This window comes from Eurytemora carolleeae, unplaced genomic scaffold (assembly GCF_000591075.1).
Source record: "Eurytemora carolleeae unplaced genomic scaffold, Eaff_2.0 scaffold244, whole genome shotgun sequence".
Taxonomy (NCBI): domain Eukaryota; kingdom Metazoa; phylum Arthropoda; class Copepoda; order Calanoida; family Temoridae; genus Eurytemora; species Eurytemora carolleeae.
This window is the reverse complement of record NW_019396165.1, coordinates 157,715-176,413: the sequence shown is the minus strand read 5'-3', so window position 1 is coordinate 176,413 and position 18,699 is coordinate 157,715. Positions and strand designations below refer to the sequence as shown.

General features: G+C 36.7%; 2 protein-coding genes across 2 annotated transcripts; both read right to left on the bottom strand.

Moving 5' to 3' along the window:
* Positions 1-1,228: 1,228 nt before the first annotated feature.
* On the bottom strand, positions 1,229-1,954 carry LOC111696949 (uncharacterized). The gene is made up of 2 exons (XM_023466767.1): positions 1,634-1,954; positions 1,229-1,534 (listed from the first exon to the last, which is right to left on the bottom strand). Exons 1-2 carry the CDS (start codon positions 1,952-1,954, stop codon positions 1,229-1,231), a joined length of 627 nt encoding a protein of 208 aa, XP_023322535.1.
* A 2,998-nt stretch (positions 1,955-4,952) lies between these two features.
* LOC111696948 (uncharacterized) lies at positions 4,953-5,516 on the bottom strand. Its single transcript, XM_023466765.1, has one exon. The coding sequence runs from the start codon at positions 5,514-5,516 to the stop codon at positions 4,953-4,955; it is 564 nt and encodes a 187-aa protein (XP_023322533.1).
* Positions 5,517-18,699: the final 13,183 nt, after the last annotated feature.

The window sequence follows — 18,699 nt, the reverse complement described above, 5'->3', positions numbered from 1 at the left end:
AAGGTTGAAATAGCAAAGTTTTACATCATCACCGCGGTTGCAAAGATATAGTGATTATAAAATTTGAGTTTGTGTCAAAGACTCATTTCCTTTCTTTTTTTTATTGGAGAATTGTTAGCGTTTGATTGCAAATGCATAAACAAATCTGCTGATTAAAAAATCGGTCTTCCATCGGCAATTGAGTAATAACAAATCAGGGTACCCCGTCCAAAAGTTTAAGAGCCAGGCCAGCTAGGGCGGCCCTGTAAAAGTTTTTTAAAAGTGCTCTTTTTCTTTTTTGAAACACATCTATTCTTTTTTTTCAATAGTTAATTTTTTTCAAGAATGTAGATTTATTTTGATTGTTTCATTTTAAACTAGGCAAACTAATCTTATACTTTAACATTTTTGTTGAGAAAATGTTTCGTCAAATCAATAATTTTTAAATGTATTAATTAAACCTAAAATTCAATTTATTCCAGATGTGTCAGAGAGTTGAAAAATTTTTCCTAAAGCTTGAGATTTTAAACTTTTATTTTAATAAGGTCAATTAATTTTTTTTAAATGAACTAAAAAATTTTATTCAGTTTCATAATTTCCCAATATTTAGCAGAAATATGAGTTCTTCTTATGTTGTTGTATTCATGACAAACTAATCTCTAAACCATCCTTAGTGCACTCCTTTATGTTTTTGAAACAAATGGTCAATTATAGTCACTTTCTAAAGAGGCAATGTACTTAACTTATTAATATAAGAATGGTGATCACCCCCTCAATACTAATATTAGGTAGGTGAGTAAATAGAAATTAGTCAAATTACAATTTAAAGTAAACCTTGAATAATGCAGGCAGGGATTTAATTTTAAGAACAACCCCAGCACCATGGAAGAGTTTAGTCTAAATAAATCAAATGGACATAATTTTGAGGCTGAATGATAATTTTCAGATATCCATATCAAGATGAATTAAATCACATCTTGTTTAAATATTTTGCTTTTGTTTGACTGTAAATCTTTTCCGGTAATGTTCTTTCAACAGCAATGGAAAAAATAAAGATTGGAGAAATCATGAATAATTTTTCAAATTTTGGCGTGCTACAACTTGAAAGGAAAAGAGTTTCAAAACGATTAACTTTATTTAAATTCTAAATCTATATCGTAAAAATATCTGGATATATATCACATGTTTGACTCAGCTGATCTGTAAACGCCCCCTTGGATTTCTCTAGAAGTATTCCGGAAGACAACATTCATATCCGCCACAGTACTCCCCCCAGAAGGAACGGCGGAGAAATGGCGGAGCAGATCCTTCTATCTCTTGCAGATCTGTGAGGGTTCCGTCGTAAAGGTATAGGTGGCGGAACAACTTGAGGATTGAGTAGAAATCTGACCCTCTTAGTATTTTTGGTGGCGGATAGAGGCGGAGTAGTTGCAGGAGCAGGTGCTGGTTTGAGCCTGGGTCTTCCTCGAGGCGGAGGGAGTGCAGTAGTAACAGGAGTATCGCTGAACACTGGCTTCAGGCGATCAACAGATACTACGTCCTGCTTCGAACCAACCTGGAGGCGGAAATACTTGTCCTTCCTGTCGATCACTTAATAAGGTCCTCGGTAACGTGGTGCTAATGATGATATAACTGAATCTTCACGAACAAATACGTATTTAGCCGAAATGAGAGCTGCAGGTAGCTGGACTGGAGGAACAGGACGAACATGATGAGGCGGAGTAACGGCGAAACCCTCAACAGCTCTGTTGACCTTCCTGAGGAAAGTATCAGGGAGTAACTCAGGAACATCTACAAGTTCACCAGGAAGAGTCAGAGGAGCACCATAAACAGCCTCGGATACTGAGAGGCCGGTATCATCCTTCGGAGTGGCTCTCAAACCCAGGAGAACCATAGGAAGATGAGAAATCCAATCAGAATTTGCTAATCTTGCTCGCAGAGAAGATTTCAAACTTCTGTGGAACCTTTCTACCATGCCATTACTCTGAGGATGGAAGGAAGTTGTAGAAGAGGTTGAGATTCCCAGGGTAGAGCAAACTCCGGTCCAAACAGAGGATGTGAACTGAGAACCTCTGTCAGATGTAAGAACCGCAGGAACTCCGAACCTTGACACCCAGGTTGAAATAAAGGCTCAAACACAGGATTCAGCAGAAATGGAGGATAAGGGAACGGCCTCCTGCCATCTTGAAGTTCTGTCAATCATGGTGAAAAGATATGAGAAACCTTGACTAACTGGTAGAGGACCCACGATATCAACATGTATGTGAGAGAATCTCCTGGTTGGTACTGGAATAGAGGGAACTGAGGCATGAACATGGGTTGAGATCTTGGATTTTTGACAAGGAATGCATGATTTTGCCCACAACCCGACATCTCTGGACATTCCCGGCCAGACAAATCTCGACGACATCAATCTTCTGGAAGCTCTGACACCTGGGTGAGAAATACTGTGTAACTGCTCGAAAAGCTTGCGGCGAAGCTGAAGGGGAACCAAAGGACGAAGAGAACCAGCTGAAACGTCACATAAAATGTAACTAGAACCCACGGGATGAGCAATCACTGTTAGAGAAGGGTTTAACTTCATTTCTTGCATGGATGAGCAAACTGTTTGAAAATTTGATAAACTTGAAACATCTAAACTATGCAACACTTGTTCACTTAAAAGATCTCCGCCCGGAGCTGGGACCAAAACGGATGTAAAATCTTTTTTTAAATGCTCCTTGGACTGAGGGAGAAAACTTGATTTCTCGGTTCCTGACACCTCCGACACCTCCGACACCTCCGACACCTTGGAACCAGGAACTGGAGGGGAGTGAGGTTGAACAGGCTTAGGGGGGAGCTGAGGAGGTGGTGAAACAGGATTTGGAGCGGAGCAAGGTTTAACAGAACCTGGAGAAGCGGAGCAAGGTTTAATAGAACCTGGAGAAGATGAGTTAGACTTAGGATTCAGAGTGGGGAGGGGTGAAATGGGGCGAGAGAGGGCGTCAGCTACCAAATTCTCCTTACCAGGGACGTGGATAATGGAGCTAGTAAACTCTGCCAGGTATGCAAGTTGGCGCTGTTGACGAGCTGACCACGGAGGACTCGTCCTGAAAAATGCATGAGTTAAAGGTTTGTGGTCAGTTAAAATTGTGAAATCTTTACCTTCTAGCATGAATCTGAAGTGACGAATAGATGAAAAGGCTGCCAGAAGCTCTCTGTCAAAGGCGGAATACTTCTTCTCAGCATCAGAAAGTTTCTTAGAGAAGAAAGCAAGCGGAGACCAGGATCTATCTCGGAGCTGTTTTTGAAGGACGGCTCCAATGTGAGAATCTGAGGCATCCACGGCAAGAGAAATCGGTGCGTTGCATTGTGGATGGACCAACTCTGGAACGGAAGAGAGGAGTTGTTTGGCTTTGGAGAAGGCGGAACTCATGAGTGGGGTCCAAGAGATGGCTTTCCCAGGTCCCTTGAGAGCATCAGTGAGAGGAGCCAGCACTCTAGCCGCAGAACGAATAAACTTCCTGTAGAAATTGACCATCCAGAGGAACCTCTGAAGACTGGGCTTGTCAGTTGGCTGAGGAAAGGCGGAGATGGCGGCGGAATGCTTCGATAGAGGGGAACAACCTGAGGGAGTGAGACGGTGTCCCAAAAACTCAATCTCCTTCACCGCGAACTGACACTTAGGAAGACCAATAGTGAGACCATACTCACGGCAAAGGAGGAGAACATCCCGAAGATGCTGGACGTGGGAGGTCAGATCCTTACTGAAAACCAGGATGTCATCGACGTAAACAAAACAGTAAGGCAGATCTCCTAAGACTTGATCCATCAAACGTTGAAACGTATTTCCAGCATTCCGCAACCCAAAAGGCATCACCAAGAACTCGAACATCCCAAAAGGAGTGATGATGGCGGTCTTCTCGACGTCCTCCTGCGCTACTGGCACTTGGTAATATCCCTTCTGAAGATCTAACTTGGAAAAGATAGTTGAACCACTGACTCGTGAAGAAAAATCGGCGATGTTGGGAAGAGGATAACGATCAGGCACCGTGGCGGTGTTAAGACGGCGGTAATTGCCGCAGGGTCTCCATCCTCCATCCTTCTTCTTGACCATATGTAGTGGAGAAGCCCAGGGCGAAGTGGAACGGCGGATAATGCCTGCCTTTTCCATGGCGGAGAACTCAGCTTTAGCTATAGCAAGTTTAGCAGGATCCAACCGGCGGGCTTTGGAAAAAACCGGCGGGCCAGGGTTGGTAAGAATGTGATGACGAACCTTGTGACGTGGAGTGGAAGCAGTGAAACCATCGGATTGGAGAACATCAGGAAACTCACTCAGGAGGTCTGAGACGCATTGTGGAGTGGAGAGGAAAGCTGCCTGGAAGGATGAGGTTGAAGATGGATGAGATGTTGGCAGATCAATCTTACAACCATTAACAGAACTGTCAGAAAACACTTTTTTCCTGCTCACGCTCACACTTAGGTCATGATGTCGAAGAAAATCTGCACCAAGGATAGGAACGGATACTGGTGCTAACTGGAACGTCCAGAAACAACTCCATGTTCCAAAACGTAGAGGTATAGTTCTGGACCCGGAGCAGGTTACAGTTGATCCATCAGCTGTGATTAACCGCACGCCAGAAGATTTGTCTGAAGTAGGACATGGAAAAACAGATATAGAAGCTCCGGTGTCGACCAGGAGTTTGTCATGAAGATAAATGTGAGAGGAACCAGTTGAACCGGCAGGCAGGGAAAACGCATCCTCCTGCCGGTTTTTTAGTTTCCCGACCAGGTACATGAAGCTTGACAACTTAGAGCCTTGGAGCCGAACCTAGCGTAATACCAGCAAGTAGACGGGGAAGAGGAACGGCGGGAGGAAGCTGCTGGAGTCTGTGATCGGCGGGAAACTGGGCTAGAAACTCTATGGGAACGCTGGGAGCGACGGTTCTGCCTTGAAGGATGAGTATTCACGGCATGCACAGAATCCACAGCATTTACAGCTGAATTTGAAGTAAACTGCTTCTGTAAATCTCATCAGCGCGTTGAGCAAGAATAGAGATGTCAACGGCTTTTTCATGAACTAGATGAGACCTGACGTCAGCTGGAAGTTGTTTCAGGAAGGCATACCCTAGGAATAGGCAGTCTTGGTGCTCGATAGGAAGGAGAGCTCTCATCCTGGACAACAAAGCAGAGGGTAACATATCTCCAGACAAGGGAAGTGACATTATTGATTCACACCAGGCGTAATCCATCAGGGAGTGTGTTTGAAGGAGACAAGCTCTGAGAATTCCGTAAGGATCCGTTGCTGATGGATTCCTGATTAGATCAACCACATTATCGATTTCATTCTGAGGGAGCGATGCAACGACATGGTGGAACTTGGTAACGCTGCTGGTAATGTTCTTTAAGTGGAACTGAGACTCAGCATTGATAAACCAGGACTCACAACTGTCAGGCCAGAAGGTAGGCAGCTTTAGGGCAACTGCGTAAATATCACTGGACTGAGAAGGCTCTGGCTGACTAGCACCGCCCGTGGTCAAAACTGGGTCTCCAGGCATCGCAACGCTGAAAAGAAAAAAATCACCGTCGAACTAGGTTTCGCTTACTGTGAGAGCCTGTGGAGAAAACAGGGAGGCAGAATCACTTTGCAGCTGAAAAAAATGCTAGTGACACGGATTACTTATTTCAAACACTGAGTTTTTATTCACTGGAATAAATAAATGATACAACAATATATGACTCCCTTTTAATCAATGTTTGCAATTTCAGGCGAAACTAAGAAAAATAAGGGAGTTGAGAATTGATAATAAGAGTGAACGCTGAATTCTTGAAATAATAGATTGCATTTACAGGCAAATCTAAGAAATATTTGAGAGAATTAACAGCTTAAAATACTTGCTGGGATAAATAAATAATACAACACGGTGGGTTGTTTTACTGCAGAACTTAGAAAACGTATTCAAAAAGTCCGGGGTCACCAATTTGGCGTGCTACAACTTGAAAGGAAAAGAGTTTCAAAACGATTAACTTTATTTAAATTCTAAATCTATATAGTAAAAATATCTGAATATATATCACATGCTTGACTCAGCTGATCTGTAAACGCCCCCTTGGATTTCTCTAGAAATATTCCGGAAGACGACATTCATATCCGCCACAAAATATAAATTCTTAGTTAATTTTTCCATTGTTTTTCCTTACATTAATTAAAAGTTATTTTCAGCTACTCTACAGAAATTAATCAAACAATTACCGAGTTATTGCATTGAAATTCTCAAGAGCTTCCTTGATGAATGTCAGATATTTCATATTATTCATTGATAAAGTCATTCCACTTAAATAATGTTATGTGTTCACTAAAAAATATCTCAATTCAACTTCAGTGCTTGAGAATTTAGTTACCCCTGGGGTTCTGAATCTATGCATGATACATAGGCCTCCCTTAGAAGAAGACAAGTCATCTATTTATGTTTCTTAAACTAAAAAATAGCTGATGTTTTTTGATAATGTATTGATATTATAGTTTAAAATACTAAACTTGATTGGTGGAGTAAATATATCTTATCATTTTAGGACAGAAAATAAAAGATTAAGGGACAGAGAATCAGAAATAAGGATGAAAAATGAATTTTGAAACAAAAAATAATCTTCTAGCATACAAAAATTTAACAGTGGAATTTGAAATATTTCTCTGAGTTTTGGGATAGAAAATAAAAGTTTAGGAACTGGAAATGGAAGTTTTTGGACAAAAAATGAAAGTTTTGGGACAGAAAATTAAAATGTTAGGACACAAAATGAGAGTTTCGGGACAAAAAATGGAAATTTGGGACAAAAGCAAGAAACAATTGGGACAGAAAATAAAATCTTTTGGCTGGAAAATGAAATATTTTGGTTGGAAAATGAAATATTTGGGATGAAAAATGTAGTTAACTAACAATCAGCATGTGAAGAAAGGACTAGTGGAATTTAAAATATTTGCAAAGGTTATGAGACAGAAAATGAGTTTTTTGGGACAAAAAATAGGATTGATACGATATTGTATAATAAATTATACAGGGTGTCCCAAAAAACATGGGAATTCAGTGACGAATTCGATATCGTCTTTGTTATGAATTAGCATTGTTATACCTAATTTCAAAAGCCATAATATTATTATGTCTGCTAGAGTTTATTTTATGATAAGGGTAAATAGCTGTAAAGATGTGTCTATACTGTCTCCACAAGATGAACTGTGAAAACGGACGAAACGGACAAGTTTACTCTGTTTGTATACTGCAATTTTCTTGTTTTACTAAGTACAACTGTATGCAGTCAAAACGTATACAAACAAAATGTGAATATAGCAGAAGAAAATCTTACATAGTACAGCTTTCTCAGTAGGTATCACTATACTAAATCAAAGAATTATCTAAAAAGACGATATCGAATTCGTCACTGAATTCCCATGTTTATTGGGACACCCTGTATNACTTCTGATCACGGACACGAACACACTTACTTGAATATTCGTCACTGAATTCCCATGTTTATTGGGACACCCTGTATCTCCAGGGTTGGAGGGAGAAGAACCTTTCCATCTCCAGGGTTGGAGGGAGAAGAACCTTTCCATCTACAGGGTTGGAGGGAGAAGAACCTTTCCATCTACAACACTGAGAGGAGAAGAATCTTTCTATTTCCAGGATTGAGAGGAGATGATCGTACAGTCTAGAGTAAAATTTTTTTCTAATTCCATTTATGGAATGTCCTTAAGAAATAATCTGGAGAGAGGTATACCGTATACCAGGAGGAATATCTTAACCTCGAACCCAGGAAGTAAGTTCAGAGGAAGTAATATAAATTTCTCCCCTGGTTAATCCAACCCTCTCCGCAGCTTACCCTTCGGTTCACCCTTCTACATACTCGGCGCCGTGACAAACTCCTGAAAGACAAACTCCTGAAAGACAAACTCCTGAAAAGACAAACTCCTGAAAGACAAACTCCTGACGAGACAAACTCTTGTCCTAGCCGCAGCGCTCGGCCCAGAAAGTGTCTCAACCTAACCTAACCCTAAATAATAAAAAATAAATAATAATAAATTTGCTGGTTATTCTGATCATTGTAATACTTTGCTGCTAGAAGCATATTCAAATTACTAAAGATTGAGAATTTTTTCTAGAATATTTGCGGATTTTTCTTCTAAAGTTTATCAATTTTATCAAATTTCATTCAGAGAAAAATTTCATTATTTCAGGAGTTTGTCTTTCATGAGTTTGTCTCGTCAGGAGTTTGTCTCGTCAGGAGTTTGTCTTTCAGGAGTTTGTCTTTCCGGAGTTTGTCTTTCCGGAGTTTGTCTTTCAGGAGTTTGTCTTTCAGGAGTTTGTCACGGCACCTACATACTCTCAAGATCTTTCCCTTCGGTTCACCCTTCTCCACCCTCTCCACAACTTACCCTTCGGTTCATCCTTCTCCACCCTCTCCACAGCTTATCCTTCGGTTCACCCTTCTCCACCCTCTCAACAGCTTACCCTTCAGTTCACCCTTCTCCACCCTCTCCACAGCCTATCCTTTGATTCATCCTTCTCCACCCTCTCCACAGCTTATCCTTCGGTTCATCCTTCTCCACCCTCTCCACAGCTTATCCTTAGGTTCACCTTTCTCCACCCTCTCCACAGCTTACCCTTCGATTCATCCTTCTCCACCCTCTCCACAGCTTACCCTTCGATTCACCCTTCTCCACCCTCTCCACAGCTTACCCTTCGGGTTCACCCTTCTCCACCCTCTCCACATTTCATTTGAAAAGTTGCCAATATGAAAATTATCACAGTGGAAAATGTCTTTGTTAAGGTTATTAGCATCTATCTATTCTAGGCTTCAAGCAGGAGGCTTCATACCATTTTTCTGGTAACAATTTCAGCTGTTACCCATTGCTCTTAAAGCGGCCGTTTTTCTTTGTAAATCGTATTTTTTCGATTTTTCTGTTTACATTGACAGATTTTCAAGAATATAAAATTTCGGATTTTCAAGGCAAAACTTATGTAAGTTGATCATCTATAAACCATCCCCGTTGTCATATTAATGCCACACACAATATGGACCCTATCGGTTCAGCCGTTTTGACGTTTGTTGGATACAAACAGACAAGCAAAGTATGAATAGATAGATAGATAAGCTATTTTCTAGATTTGGTGAAAGTTCATGAATGGTGATTAAGAACTAAAATGTTCTGAAGGAAAGTTGACATTTTCACGATTTGCACAAAATCTTCACGTTTTTATTAGGCACAGAGAGAACGACATAATATTTTCTAAATTATCCTCATATTTCAACAGTTTAACCATAAAAATAGACTTCAAATCGTGTCCATTCAGAGTTGCGTGATCATTTCCTTACTTTAAACTTAAGCCTTATAGATATTCTAAACATCGGTCTTTTACAGTGGTCGGCAAAATAAAGTGGAGTTGGAAGAATATATGAAAGATATTTAGATAAACTTGGATATCCTAGCTATCCTTTTATTAGATAAACTCGGATATCCTAGTTATCCTTTTATTAGATAAACTTGGATATCCTAGTTATCCTTTTATTAGATAAACTCGGATATCCTAGCTATTCTTTTATAAGATAACCTTGGATATCCTAGTTATCCTTTTATTAGCTAATCTTGGATACCGTAGATATCCTTTTATTAGATAAACATTGAATACCGTAGATATAATTTTATTAACTAAACTTGGATATCCTAGCTATCCTTTTATTAGATGAACTTGGATATCCTAGTTATCCTTTTATTAGCTAAACTTGGATATCCTAGTTATCCTTTTATTAGATAAACTTGGATATCCTAGCTATCCTTTTATTAGATGAACTTGGATATCCTAGATATCCTTTTATTAGCTAAACTTGGATATCCTAGATACCCTTTTATTAGATAAACTTGGATACCGTAGATAGCCATATAGACATAAGGATAATTATTATTTTAAAAGGAGCATATTTTTTATTGTTGAGATTTATATGAAAAATGTCTGTATAAAATCTGTCACTATTTCTAGGAGGGATTAGATAACAGGACGTTGATATCTAACTTTCTCAAGTTAGGATTTGAGTTTTAAAACAGACCCCCCCCCCCACGCTAAAATTGTTGTCAATCAATTTAATAAATTAAAAAATATTTTATTTTTATCCTCCTGTCGTAAATATTTACATTTTCTCTTCCAGATCCGACATTTGGTCGAACACACACACACTTCTGATCACGGACACGAACACACTTACTTGAATACACGCACACCCAGCTGACATGGAAGAGGAAGCGTGTGCGTATTGTACTCTAGTAAACTTTCACCAGGGGGAAATCTTTCTCCGAGGTTCAAGTTTACTGGAGATTAAAGCAAGCATATAATTAATGGTCCCATATAGAGCCTCTAATGCATAATTATATAAAGCTGAATACACGTACATATGTCACACTTTCTTACTCTTTCATTCACTATACCACAATTCAGAAGTATTTACGTTAGTGCGTCCACTTCATAGAATTCACTTTGGTGCGTCCATTTTAGATAATTCCATTTGATGCGTCCACTTTAGAACGTTCACGCTGGTGCGTCTACTTCATAGAATTCTGCAATTTGGTGCGTCTACTTTAGATAATTCCATTTTATGCGTCCACTTTAATGCATTCACTTTGGTGCGTCCACTTTAGTGCATTCACTTTGGTGCGTCTACTTCATATAATTCACTTTAGTGAGTCCACTTTAGTGCATTCACTTTGGTGCGTTTACTTCATAGAATTCACTTTGGTGCGTCCACTTCAGTGCATTCACTTTGGTGCATCTACTTCATAGAATTCACTTTAGTGCATTCACTTTGGTGAGTCCACTTCAGATAATTCCATTTGATGCGTCCACTTTAGAGCATTCGCTTTTTTTTGCGTCCACTTCATATAATTCACTTTGGTGCGTCCATTTCAGATAATTCCATTTGATGCGTCCACATTAGAGCATTCATTTTGGTGAGTCCACTTCATATAATTCACTTTGGTGCGTCCACTTCAGATAATTCCATTTGATGCGTCCACTTCAGTGCATTCACATTGGTGCGTCTACTTTAGATAATTCCATTTGATGCGTCCACTTTAGTGCATTCACTTTGGTGCGTCTACTTTATAGAATTCACTTTGTTGCGTCCTTTTTAGTGCATTCACTTTGGTGCGTCTACTTCATAGAACTCACTTAATGGTGCGTCCACTTCGGATAATTCCATTTGATGCGTCAACTTTAGAGCATTCACTTTGGTGCGTCCACTTTATATAATTCCATTTGATGCGTCCACTTTATTGCATTAAATTTAATGCGTCCACTTTAGAGCATTAACTTTGATGCGTCCACTTCAATGCATTCACTTTGATGCGTCCACTTCATAGAATTCACTTTGGTGCGTTCATTTCAGATAATTCCATTTGATGCGTCCACTTCAGAGCATTCATTTTGGTGCGTCCACTTCATAGAATTCACTTTGGTGCGTCCATTTCAGATAATTCCATTTGATGCGTCCACTTCAGAGCATTCATTTTGGTGCGTCCACTTCATAGAATTCACTTTGGTGCGTCCATTTCAGAACATTCATTTTGGTGAGTCCACTTCATAGAATTCACTTGGTTAGGTTCACTTCAGATAATTCCATTTGATGCGTAACCTTCAGAGAATACTCGTTAATGCGTCCATTTCAGAGAATTCACTTTGGTGCGTCCACCATGCTGCCTTCACGGTTTAATACAAAGCGTCCACTCTGGTTTCTTTACGGTATTACCTTTATTTAAGTATTTTTAGTGTCCGATTTACTGTGAACGTTGATTTAAGTGTTTTTAGTGTCCGATTTACTGTGTACGTTGATTTAAGTGTTTTTAGTGTCCGATCTACTGTGTACGTTGATTTAAGTGTTTTTAGTGTCCGATCTACTGTCTACGTAGATTTAAGTGTTTTTAGTGTCCGATTTACTGTGTACGTTGATTTAAGTGTTTTTAGTGTCCAATCTACTGTCTACGTAGATTTAAGTGTTTTTAGTGTCCGATCTACTGTGTACGTTTATTTAAGTACATTTATTTAGTTTGTCTTTTACTTGGCTTTCATTCTGCTGCGTTCACTTCAATTTGTTTACTTTATGGTGTTTCCACTTCAAAACGTTTTAAAAGCGTGTTCCCTTGTCTAGATCCTTTATTGAAATGAGTCCACTTTAAATCATAAAATTAAGTGCGTCTCTTTTAGATTGTTATCATCATGAATAAGAGTATTAAGAGTACACTTGTACAAGAACAGCTCTGCACTTTACCAGGTAAAAACAAGGTACTAATGCAAGGAACGTTAATTGCGGTTGAAAATACTCTGCGTACACATTGAAACCAGTTCTCTTTGGACGGAATTTGCAAACAAGAATAGATGCATTAGTGTTCTTCTAGTATCCGAGGAGGATAAAAGCATTTAATTTTGATAATTTTGATAATTCATATAATAGTTTCCTATGACCAGATTAATTCATAGATTATTTTTTTTTAAATGGATTCCACATCAGGCTGTGTAATCCGTCTTGTGCTTACTTTTCCGCCCAAAGACAGTACACAGCAGTACAAAAAATGCGCACACCTCTGAAATAACTTTCCTTGCATTAGTACCTTGAGTAAAAGCAAGTTCAAACTTCAAACTATTATATACACAAAGAAACAGTTTTTGTCACACTCAAAATGTTCAACCCTTATATCTTTCCAATGTGATGGTAGATTCAAGAAGAATTTACAGTTTAAAATATCTAAGGGTTGCAAACAGAAAAAGATTTAAAAATGTAGATTTAAGGCAAAAACTCAAATCTCCTTTACAATATTATTTTATTTCTGACTCTTATTGGTTCTAAAGGTTTACAAAAGATCACAAATGTGTATTTTGACAACAAAAAATTGTTTTATATATTTCATTGCTCGGATACTGATTATCTTTCCTAGCTGCCTAGTTTCCGTTAGCACAGGAGAAACAGTACGTATCTTTATCTTGTTCAAATCTTGAGGTTTAATTGTACTATGCTGATTGTACTTAACAAGTGCACAACCCTTCAGTTAATTTATTCATCATATCTATAAATATACTTTGCTTGTCCAAATATGTTTGATCAAATAATCGAAAATTTAAAATATCAAAGGTTTACAACTTCAGTTTCCAAAGATATAGGGATTGAAAAATTTGAGTTTGTGGCAAAAACCTAGTTTCTTAGTTGTTCACGTTAGAAAAAGTACTTTATTAGACTAATGCAAAGAATGGAAAAATAAAGCAAGAACCCATGCTTAAAATAAACTTCGTTAACAGTTGAGTTATATATGTATTTGCGTGAGATGCATAAACAGTTACTTTATAGATATACATTATACAGATTTTGATTCATATAGAGAAATCAGAATCTTTGCAATTATTTTCTTTTCTCCAAAAAACTTTTTCATAATTTCTTACAATAATAGATGATGATCGAGTCAACGAACTTTAGGCACAATAAAGGCGGGTTCCCGCCCTTTCCTTAAAGATAAGAGAACGATTTAAACTTTTTAATTGCGAGCATAGCTAGTACCGTTCATTAAAAAGTTCCAAGCTCAGATAGATAAACATATACTGTCTAGTGCCCTTAGTAGGCCTAGTCAAGCAGCTAGTGCGTTCAAATCTATCCCAAGAGAGAGAGAGAGAGAGAGAGAGAGAGAGAGAGAGAGAAGAGAGACAAGGTTAAGGAAAGTAAAAGTATCGTTGGTTCTGTCATCCTTATCCATTCAGGGGTAGATCGTCATTCTTATCCGTTCAGGGGTAGATACTCATCCTTATTCATTCAGGGGTATATCGTCATTCTCATTTGTTCAGGGGTAGATACTCATCCTTATCCATTCAGGGGTAGATCGTATTCTCATCCGTTCAGGGGCAAATACTTATTCTAATCCGTTAAGATGTAGATACTCATCCTAATCCGTTAAGGGGTAGATACTCATCCTTATCAAGAAATAAATACGCATTTTCATCCTTTCTGTGGGATAAGTCCTTCTCGTTTAAGGAGCAAAACCTAACATAAATATGACAGAGATATTGTACGTTTAGGAATAAATACTCTCCATACAGAGAATTAGGGTATAATCTACTCTCTTGATGTCGAGATTGCTCTATTAACAATGGTTCAACTGCTTCAAAGAAAAGTAAATATCTAAAAACTTTATGAATATTTAGATCAACAATCACAAACTAATGACCATTCACCTTAACATTGAATTTTTCTGATAAAATCAAAGTAGGTTGGAATTTGATAATCACATATCAATCCTTTTATCAACCCGTCTTCTGTATCCCGCAGTACCCAGAGAGCGAAGATGTTTAAACCTGTTCCGAGGATTGGAATTTAAATCTAAATATTTAGCATTCCTCAATTCCTGAGCTCCAAGGCAAGTTCTTCATCTCTGTTGTGTATAGAGGGGTTCCTTCCACAGAAAATGCAGATAGGACAAAATAGGAATTTGTTACAGAAGACTTAGACTCTTGTTTATTATAACCTCTTGGTTATAAACCTTTTTTCTTTTCCCGGTCACACCGGGCATAGGATGCTATTTGAACAAATATATTAATCATGTTAATATGAACTTATTAAAAAACATATTTTAAGGTCTTAAGTCTTTTTGAACATTAGTCTTAAGACCTAATAAACATTAATCCAAAACTTACGTTCGTTCAATCGATCACTAGTCCTATTGATATGACACCACAAATGCAGGAAAATTTAAAACCGATTTTTCTAAAGTTAAAAATCTCTAGAATTTATTCTAAAGACTAAATTAGTCTTCAGATTAGCAAAAAGAGAGGATTAAGCATTAATCTCGATATCCACCATTCTAAAGTTTTCAGCTCTGATGGTATAAGCCTTTAATATAACAGAATTCATAGTTTGAAATATCTAAAGTCTACTAAATTGGGCTGCGAAGATATAAGGATTAGAAAATCTCAGATTGTGGTAAGAACTCAGCTTCTTTCTTTGTTTGTAAATATATTAAGCGATATCCCAAGCCAATAAGGCATAAATATAAATATACATACAAACAGTAAGAATGGCTTAATCATGTTCCTAATTCCATAAAGTTGTGATAAATTATGTAGCTTTAAATATGTAAACAATCCTTTTAATGATAAAGAAATAGTTTAGTTAAGAATCGATCGATATGTCTGAAAACAGACAACGTATTTTGTCCTATCTGTGTGTTCTGTGGTTCCTGGATGTATTATTATCTGCATGCTGTCCTATCTGTGTGTTCTATGGTTCCTGGATGTATTATTAACTGCATGCAGGTTTCCTAGCATTCAGTATTTTACCGTCATGGAAATCTTCTTCTTTTATTCATTTTTTCGTTTAAAATTATTTTAAATCTTTAATGATCAGTATTTCAACTTTCTTTAATAAAAAAATTTATATTTTATTCTTTATTGTGATAATGCATAATAAACCAGTAGAAAATCTTTATTACCCATTCTTTTATGGTATCAAAATTAGTATTGACAGCCATGCAAGTGGTACTAAATAGATCTTTAAGATTGAATGGGACGATTTAAAATATTTTTTAAAGGATAAACATAGTTTCAAGTAAACCTCAATACAAATATTCCAACGTCTGATACCCCTAAAAGTTTTGTCTGATCAAGTATGAATAAAATACGCATGTGTTTTTGTTTTTGTTTTTTAATTGTTTATTTCTATTTTTGGATTCTCTGCAGAAGTAACTGACGCATTTCTGTCTGAGATCGTAACAATTGAGAAATCATTAGAATTTAACTCTGTTTAAATCAGAAAAACGTCGATATTTTCCACATTTTTGATCAGATTAAGGTTTCAAGGGTACCGTTGTAAATCGGACATTGTCATCTTTGCATGGATGGTAACTTGAAATTACGCTTACAGTTCCTTATCAGTGTCCATGTCTCTAAATGTTACCTACAGTGGTAAGCGTTTATATTAATACAATGAAGACGACTTTTGATTTAAATTTTGGTTTATATAAAGCTGTTAAACAGCACATGGATATACATCAAAATAGAAGTCATGGAGAATCTGTCAATTTAAAAGCTTCTCTTTGATTACTTGTAAACTTGTAATTCGAAAAAAGCGTATTAACAATTAAAACTTTAATAAAAAAGTCGTTTTCATAGTATTTATATAATCGCCTACCACTGTACAATAATAGCACTGTTTGAAACAGTTAAAAAACATAACTAGCATCAACGGGACTGAAAATCATATTCTTAAAGTCTTTTAGAGACTGTATGGAACAGTTTCAAGAATATGTTTACTTCAGGTTTAGAAGATTCAAGAGTATGTTACACCAGGTTTATAAAATTCAAGAATATGTTTACTCCAGGTTTATTAGATTCAAGAGTATTTTACTCCAGGTTTATAAGAGTTAAGAGTATGTTTACTCCAGGTTTATAAGAGTTAAGAGTATGTTTATAAGATTCGAAAATATATTTACTCCAGGTTTATTAGATTCAAGAGTATGTTTAATCCAGGTTTATAAGATTCAAGAGTATGTTTACTCCAGGTTTATAAGATTTAAGAGTAGGTTTATAAGATTCGAAAATATATTTACTCCAGGTTTATAAGATTTAAGAGTATGTTTACTCCAGGTTTATAAGATTTAAGAGTATGTTTACTCCAGGTTTATAAGGATCGAAAATATACTTACTCCAGGTTTATAAGATTTGAATCTTATAAACATGGTGTAACATACTCTTGAATGTTATAAACCTGGAGTAACATACTCTTGAATGTTATAAACCTGGAGTAAATATATTCTTGAATCTTATAAACCTGGTGTAACATATCTTAAATGTTATAAACCTGGAGTAAATATATGTTTGAATCTTATGAACCTGGAGTAAACATACTCTTGAATCTTATAAACCTGGTGTAACATAGTCTTGAGTGTTATAAACCTGACGTAAATATATTCTTGAATCTTATAAGCCTGGTGTAACATACTCTTGAATGTTATAAACCTGGAGTAAATAAATTTTTGAATCTTATAACCTAGAGTAAACATACTCTTAAATCTTATAAACCTGGAGTAAGCATACCCTTGAATCTTATAAACCTGGAGTAATATACTCTTGAATCTTATAAACCTGGAGTAAACATATTTACTCCAGGTTTATAAGTTTCAAGAGTTTCCAGACCATAAGGTTTAAGAGTATGTTTCATATTATTTGATAAAATATGCAGCTTTCTTTAAAAACGATTGGTGGATGTCTACAACAAATTGAAAAGTAATTTTAAATATAAAAGTATATGGAATGAGTTTAAGATTTATTTGAGCTAGAGACTAGAGACTCAAGTGAGAGTTAGAATATTAGAATAAAGTTGGCATGTGTCTCTATGTAAAATCATATCTGTATAATGAATCCAAGCTGAAGATAGAAGTATATATATATAATATATAATATATAATAAATTCACATCTCAAAACTTTCTAATTAACACACTCCCACAAATCTGTCAGTTTTCTTTCTCTCTTACTTTTCTCTTAAATTCTAATTCTTTTCATACTTTTTTGTTAAATATTATTTGTAGTTTTTTTCTTTTCTGTGATAGAATCGTAAATAACGAATTGCGGAATCGTCAATTAACAAACAGATTCCTCCATAATCAAAACGCATCTCTGTATATTTCCTTACTCTATGTTCCTTAGATCTCTGTATAATTCTCTACTCTATGTTCCTGAGATCTCTTATGTTTCTCTACTCTATGTTCCTGAGATATCTGTATATTTTTCTACCCTATGTTCCTGAGATCTCTCTATATTTCTCTAAACTCTGTTCCTAAGATCTCTGTATATTTCCCTACTCGATGTTCCTGAGATCTCTTCATATTTACTTACTCCATGTTTCTGTATGAGAGATCTGCATATTTATATACTCTATGTATCTTGTACTGCTATATTCACTTCTTAATGTTCCTGAGATTTATGTGTGGTTCTCTACTCTATGTTCCTGATATCTCTGTATATTTCTCGACTCTATGTTCCTGAGATCTCTGTATATATCCCAACTCTATGTTCCCGAGATAGCTCTGTATATAACTCTACTCTATGTTCCTGAGAGCTCTGTTTATATCTCTACTCTATGGAGAGAAGGATTGAGAATACTTTCTCCAGTATGCGCATGTAGCCATGCAGAACCATGAGGCGCGTGCATCACGTTTAAGGATCTACCATCTACAGGGAGTTCCAAAAACATGAGACATTATTGACAAATTAAATCTATCATCGTCTTTAATCAACGCGGCATGCATCTGTAAACCTAATCTGTTATCGCATTAGTCTTGTTACAGTGAACAGTGAACACTATAAATACAATTTAGATTAATTGAGAAAGGAATATTTTTAATTGACAATTTAGTCAATTTAAGTCATCTATACAGTCGACACAAAACCGGGAATAATCAAATTTCAAATTACTTTTAATTTTCAAGATTCAAAGGAGATTGTTCATTTTTTATCAGGCTGTTAAAGGGACTGTAATGTAATTACGAGAGATCCTCCATTCAAAGATGCCAATGCCAGATTTACAACTGTTCACTTTATAGTTGAAAGATTTGTCTGATCAAGGATTAAATAATTAGATATCCATGTTTATAATTGGAAAAATGATTGTTTTACATTTTGGTTTCTCTACAAAAATGACTTATCTCCCATATTATTGATCAGAA

Coding starts and splice junctions, on each gene's coding strand:
- LOC111696949 (XM_023466767.1), bottom strand. CDS start 1,954: ATGGTAGAAAGGTTCCACAGAAGTTTGAAATCTTCTCTGCGAGCAAGA. Junction 1,535..1,633: donor CTCTCATTTCGGCTAAATAC/GTATTTGTTCGT, acceptor TTCCGCCTCCAG/GTTGGTTCGAAGCAGGACGT.
- LOC111696948 (XM_023466765.1), bottom strand. CDS start 5,516: ATGCCTGGAGACCCAGTTTTGACCACGGGCGGTGCTAGTCAGCCAGAG.